The 7,500-nt window shown below is 33.7% G+C and overlaps 1 protein-coding gene across 1 annotated transcript in view; it reads left to right on the top strand.

The window, feature by feature from the left end:
* Positions 1-7,500, top strand: part of LOC144978706 (uncharacterized) — a 66,870-nt gene that overhangs the window by 54,207 nt on the left and 5,163 nt on the right. Inside the window, exon 10 of the mRNA XM_078925126.1 lies at positions 6,701-6,923. Within this exon, the coding sequence (XP_078781252.1) occupies positions 6,701-6,923 (223 nt within the window). The remainder of the gene's footprint in view (positions 1-6,700; positions 6,924-7,500) is intronic.

Genomic DNA, 7,500 nt, shown 5'->3' with positions numbered 1-7,500 from the left:
CGATGTACCACAAATAATGGATTTTTCCAGATGTACCACAAATAACAGATGTACCACAAATAATGGATCCTACCAGATGTACCACAAATAATAGATTTTACCACTTAACTACCGTACTCTGGAAAAAACAATTCATTTTTATAAATTTGGCCAGAAAACCTCTTCCTCCAAATTATGTCGATCGATTTGAATGATTCTCGTCATGGCAAAAACTCTCAAACCTCGCTAGATCCCGGGCTTGAGAGTTTTTACCAAGATGAGGGTCATTTAAATTGATCGATGTTTGAAGGACGAGTTTTCTGACCACATTTTTATGCACGAGTTTTTCCAGTGTACGGCTTTTGATTTGTTAAATCCGGACATTACATTAATAAGAGATGTTTTGTTATAGAAACTTTGACAGAGTTTTGCTAGATTTATCATATTCTTATTAGTTCCAGTTCACAGCTATACGTTTTATATCACTATAGACATATTATTATATTGTTAATGTATCATTTGAACAAAGTATAAATCGTGTAAGTGAAGAGAGAGAGAGAGAGAGAGAGAGAGAGAGAGATAGATAGATAGATAGATAGAGAGAGAGAGAGAGAGAGAGAGAGAGAGAGAGAGTATTATATACATAAAACACTGGAATAAAACAAAATTAAAAAAAAAAAAGATTAATGCTCACATACACTTTGAAAAAAACAAAAGCAGGACATCAATATCATTTTGAAAAAAAAAAAAAATCAATTACTCATATTCTTGTGATGCTAAAGCTCTTCCCTCCCCTTGTTGGAGACCGTGAGGGGAACTAGAAACATTGTTTATAGAAATAGTATTACATTATCATAGATGTTGTAGATTGGACAGCTAGATATTGTCTCTTGTGATACTAAAGCTCTTCCCTCCCCTTGTTGGAGATCGTGAGGGGAACCAGAACCGTTGTTTATAGAAATAGTATTACATTATCATAGATGTTGTAGATTGGACGGCTAGATATTGGCTCTTGTGATGCTAAAGCTCTTCCCGCCTCTTGTTGGAGACCGTGAGGGGAACTAGAAACAGTGTTTATAGAAATAGTATTACATTATCATAGATGTTGTAGATTGGACAGCTAGATATTGACTACAAACAACTTAGCATATACAGGGTGTCCCAATATAAATATATATATACATATATATATATATATATATATAATATATATATATATATATATTATATCATATATGAAATTTCACTCACATTTATTTGGCCGAGACGACTCGTTTCTGTGTTTTTTACACTTCTTCAGTCGGCGTAATCCATTGTAATGTCCGTAGAAAAGTTCCTACTCCAAACTGAAGTTGTTTCGTTGTGTAGTGGTGATTAGTGTTGATGTGTATTGTGATGTGCTCTCATGTTTATATTATGAGTGTGTGTGTGTGTGTGTGTGTGTGTGTGTGTATGCGTGTAGGTGTGTTGTGTGTTGTGTGTACATGTGTGTGTGATATTGTAGCGGAATGTGGTTGCGGCGGGGGGGGGGGGGGGGGGGGAGGAGGGGTATAATGGGATCGGGAGGGGGAGGGAGGGGGGGGGGGGGGAGGAAAGGGGGGGGGGGTTTATTTGGCCTTTTGCGTTTTGAGCTTGAATTTGTTAGAGTGTCTGCACATTGTCATCAGTTCAGATCTTTTGTTTAAGGTGCTATTGTTTCTGCATGAAAATTTGCATTATATATATTAGCTCTAACCACCATTATCGAGCACTTTCGTACCTACAAGTACCCACCAACACTCATAAATATATATAAATGAAAAACACAGAAACGAGTCGTCTCGGCAAAAAATGTGAGTGAAAATTTACATTATATATATATATATATATATATATATATATATATATATATATATATATATATATATATATATATATATATATATAATATGAGCCAAGGTCAAAAGGTGCCCGCCTGATACCATTGTTAAGAAAATGTGATTTTTACTTAATTATGGGCTGTTTTCATTGGGTTAATGATTGTAATCAATTTGATAATATGAAGAAGAGATAAAATGAGATAGCTCAACATACTCTGTACAACTGAATATGAAATAAACAACTTGAAAGTGAATTTTGAATGCTGTTTGGCATGTGCTTAAAACGAGGTCAACGCATCACCTTTTTAGAAATCATGTAGAAATTAAATGTGATGTTTTACCCCCCTTGATTGAAATTTGACTAATTGTATAAAGTCAAAATTTACTTTTAAACGCAATTGCAGTATATTACATATCTGATTAAGTTTCATATAGAGTTCTTAAAAAGTTGGTGTTGCTTGTGACCTTTGGTGTCATCAAACACAGCACAATACTAAGACTCGACACGAAACTTTAAAGCTCATGTTTAATGTTTATATAATGTTTTATTATGAGAAAAAAGCATAGATTTACTATCTTAACTCAAATCTTGGAGTAAATGTATACCGTTTTGCCGATATTGAGGCTTATTGGTTTTGGTGTCATTTGTCACAAGCAACACGGCATGCGTGAACACGTGGAAGTTTGTTTCGTTAAATGGCGATTCGCAATTTGGATCCACCCTTTTTACCAGTCTTTGAAGTGCAGCGCGTTCATTTGCCTTTCCAGCGTGGCTCCAGGCAGAAAAGGTAAGTTGAACTTTGGTGTCATCGCTATTTTACATTGTCACACAACACTTGATATTGGATATTACAAAGTGCCACCAAAAAATTATGTTTTCAGCTGTTATTCTATTTACAAATATGATATTATGACATCTCACATAAGACTGTGATTTTGACACAATTAATTATTTCCTTGTAATTCTAATTTTTTATGTTTCAGGGTTGTATCAATCAAGAAAAAGACAAAACTCAAGCTTTTGACGAATCCAGATAAAAGAAGGGTTGTCAAGAAATTTGATTTGATTTACTATTAACACACTAAATTACTACAAACTAGCAGATTTGAGCAGTATGGTGATGGTTACCGTATGGTTACATTAATTCATTACCATAGCTGATATTTATCTAGTGTTTGTGTGGCTTCTGGTACTTTTTGTGACCATTGGTGTCATTGGTTAAAATGTCACAGGTGACACTTAAGTTTGAGTTTCTAATGTATTTCTGTTTTTATGTTCTTCAAAGCTTGAAATGTCATTGAATTACATTTTAACAGGCTATATTACATGTGTTCAGTTGCTATTTTTGATTTATTGAGGCAAAATTGAGTTCTAGTGCCGATTTTGACCAAAGTAATAGCAACAATGGTATTACTAATTTCTAAGTATATTTCCAATTTGAAAGTATTTAGTTTCTTAAAATATTATTGAATTTCATTTTAGAGTAGGTTATTGTGCTTTTTTGACTGAAAATAATGATATATTATGGACGAAAGTGTGATTTGGTGTTGCTTGTGACATAAGTAATGGTGTCACCGGTCTTATGTCACAAGTCACATTCAGATGCTCTAATTTCCATGTATATTTCTATTTTTGAAGTCTTTGGTTTCTGAAATATTATTAAATTCCATATTTAACTGTGGTTATTACACTGGTTTGACTGAAATTAATGATATATTGTCGAAATTGCAATTTGGTATTGCTTGTGACATAAGTAATGGTGTCATCGGTCTAATGTCACAAGTGACACAATGCCGCTAAATAAGATATACTTTGGTCACATTATTTCCCAACATTTTATTCCAAAAGTTTCTGAACATTGCTGGTCATAAACATATGCAATATTGTTGTTTTTGTTAATGTACAAACATTTTTATGAAATAATATATTTGCATTCTATGTTGCTTGTGACCGATGACACCAAAAAGCAACATTTTCTCCAATAGTTGGTAATATTATTGTACTATGATTGTTGTTGATTGTGTCTTTTTGTCCATAACTTACTAAATAAAGTTTGATGCTCAACAAAATTCATTTGGTTATAGAGTTTTTTGTCTCATTTTGGTGTCACCGGTCACAGGTGACACCAGCAACCTATAGGTATTGTTGACGATATTGTGCTGCGTGAGACAGTAAAGTTATCTAAAGGGCCTTTGATTCATGAAGTTCAGGGTTTTTGCTACACATATAGAAACATGAATGGACTATTATGTCACTTTTATTTTGAGAAAAAAAATTGGCACCTTTTGACCTTGGCTCATATATATATATATATATATATATATATATATATATATATATATATATATATATATTTATTTATAAATAACTCGATTCATACCACAATTGCGTCTTAGACATGCAGGATATATCAAACAAAGACTATAATTTCTCACCTGTTTATCTAAAAGAATGTTTTTGGGTTTATGAGTTTGTCACATTTGCTTCACTTACAAGTCATAAATAACAACACCCATAACACTTGGTCGATAAATATTGTTAAACTATTTACAAGATAGTAATATTTCCAGGGGTCCATGACGTTTAAAATCTCTACTCCAAAGTCTTCAGTGTCTGCCAATCTTACATCTTAATTTAAGGCCACGAGAGACATCATTGAAGTCTTAGGTTTAAGTATTTTATGAAGAATGAGGTTATTTATCTTAATCAATCAAGATATAATAAAATTCAAGTTTTCCAACCATAATAAGATAATTGTTTTGTAATTGTAAGACACAACACAATTAGTCTTATTTTGATATTACTGAAAATCATGAATCTCTCTGACAAAACATTTTTCTCTTGTACTTGCAGATCAGAATACTTTTAATTTAAATCTAAATACTCATAACTTTCCAAATAGACCCAAAAATGAGATATCAATGATATTAAAAAATATCGATATATATATGGATCATAATCAAATAACTATGTGACGACAAACTTTTTAAACATTAGTATTAGGCCTACTCAAGACACTTATGGAATCATTTCAGGAGATCAGGGGAGAAATTACTGTTGATATAAACAACTAAAGCTGGCAAAGGATTTAAAGGTTATTTTGTAGTATGCATAAAATTCATCGATATGTCAAGTAAAATCATTTCTGGTCACTCCCCTCCACCCCCCCCCCCAAATAATTTTTAAAAAAACAGCAACAAAATAAACAACAAAACTCACAAACAAACGAACAAACAACAAGCCCCTTCCAAAAAAAATAAAAAAATAAAAAAAGCACACGATTTATGTCAGAAGTCGTGCTGGATTTTGTATGATATGATTAGCGCCAGTATTTATTATTGTTTTGTCAGCCTAAATCAGTAGTTTGTTTGAATTCCATTTCCGGCATTAATAAAAGATATAATTTTTAAAATGGAAGAATTATTATTATGGGATGTTATGGTTTACTTTCATTTCCCACAAGCGCTATAAAAGTAGTTTAATATGATGATTACTTTGACGTAAAGTTTAGATGTAAATGTGATTTTATGCTTAGTGTGTTTTGTAACAAGAGAACATATTTTACCCACACACGACATTCGTAGCTGTTTATTGCTATTTTTTTTACATAGACTCATAATTTTATGCTAGTCTTTTGTATCAGACCTGCCCACTTTAGAAGAGAATTTTTAAATCTGTAATTTTTCTGAGATAAAGATTGTAGTCGCTATAGTATACTCTAAAAATCAACAACTTATCCTCACAATGATTTAAATACACTTCAAATCCTTAAAATAATGTAGCTTGCCATCAACTTTCATTAACAATAAGATTTAATAAATTAGAGGTGACCATGAAGTTCTGAAATTAGAGCCCAGATTTTGTACGTTTTAATAGATTAGAGATGCTTATGAAGTTCTTAAAGTAGACGTCGAGAGCCCAAATTTCGTAATTCTACGAAATTTTTCGTAAGAGAAGGCAGGTCTGATTGTATTCTCATTGATCGTCATTGCCAGCATTTTCATTTTCTTTATCGTCAACATCCAATTATTGCTAATACCAGAAGCAGCAGCAGCAGCAACAGCAATAGAATCGATAATAAAAAACAATCCTTTGTATGCACAATTCTACTCTTCTGTGATTACACGATAATAAAAAACAAAACAAAAAATTGCTAAGGGAAATAACTGGTAAATTTATAAATTACATATATGGTTTTTATGATTGTCGCCCTTGATAATATGATCTAAATGGCTTTTCATCCAAACTGCACCAAAATTTCTTTATTTATCGGAGTTAAGTACCTAATTATCATCAGTATCATTTTTCATCATCAACTTTATCATTACCATCCATTATCATCATGATCATGGTCATTATTATTACAATTATCACCGACACCACCACCACCAGCACCACATTTACCACCACCACCGCCATCATCATCATCATCATCATCATCATCATCATCATCACCACACATCACCATCATCATCATCATCACCATCATCATCATCACCATCATCATCATCATCATCATCATCATCATCATCATCATCACCACACATCACCATCATCATCATCATCATCATCATCATCATCATCATCAAATCATCATCATCATCATCATCATCATCATCATCATCAATCTCCTCATCACCATGTACACCACCATCACCACCGCCACCATCACCACTACTAACACCATCGCCATTATCATCATCATCATCGTCGTCGTCATCATCATCATCATCATCATCATCATCTTCGTTATACCTATCACGATACTTCATTTACAAAATACTGATCGCCATAATTTCCAGATGTCCTAGTACTTTTCATTAATATATTTTAATTATTTTCCAACCACATCTCATAACAGGCCCATTACCACCAAACTAAATACCGCCACCTCAAGCAAGAAATCGGAAAATCCCAGAAACGAGTTTACCGGGCACATGCCGGGACAATCCGTTCCCGTCCCGTAAGTGCTCCGGATTTGGACGAGTACAGGAGGGAGGAGTCGGCATTGGCCCGAGGTAGCACCACAGCCACCCAGGTCTACGAGAGCGTTCAAAGACGGCTCCATTCCGCCCCGTCTGGAGGTGAACACTGACGATTTTTTAAGGGAGGGAGGGGGGGGGGGGGTGGAGAGAATTTATTCATTAGTATGAATTAACTAGTAGATTTTTGACCAATCAAAACTCAGAATTTGTGATATTACGAACAATAGAATAAATAAATTTGACATTAAGCAGCACGTTTTACAATCAGACTGTAAACTTTTAAGGTTACAAACTCATAGTGTTTGTGTGTTGAGGCCTTTTATCAGGCGGTTGGAACAGTTGAGTATTTGACGCGTACCATAAAAATAATACCTAAATATTGACTGTTCGGACTGTTCGAATCAGGTCAAGGTCGTAGTACAGGAGGGAGGTCTACTAGAGCGTTCAAAGACGGCTCCATTCCGCCCCGTCTGGAGGTGAACCCTAACGATTTTTAAAAACTCTCTCCTTACCAGTTATTTTCAGAATTTTACCCAAAACTTCATACTCACCCAACACAATAATAGATTTTTCAAACAGATAAGTAACGAGTATATTCTATATTTTGTTCAGAAAATTGAGCTCTGCAACATATTGGCGAGTTTTTATAGCTTTAACTATAACAAAAATAAGAAAA

The sequence above is a fragment of the Berghia stephanieae genome, chromosome 8 (assembly GCF_034508935.2).
Source record: "Berghia stephanieae isolate SIO BIC M18660-M18661 chromosome 8, UCSD_Bste_1.3, whole genome shotgun sequence".
Classification (NCBI taxonomy): Eukaryota; Metazoa; Mollusca; class Gastropoda; order Nudibranchia; family Aeolidiidae; genus Berghia; species Berghia stephanieae.
The sequence above is the reverse complement of the archived record's forward strand: the minus strand, read 5'-3'. Positions and strand labels throughout refer to the sequence as shown.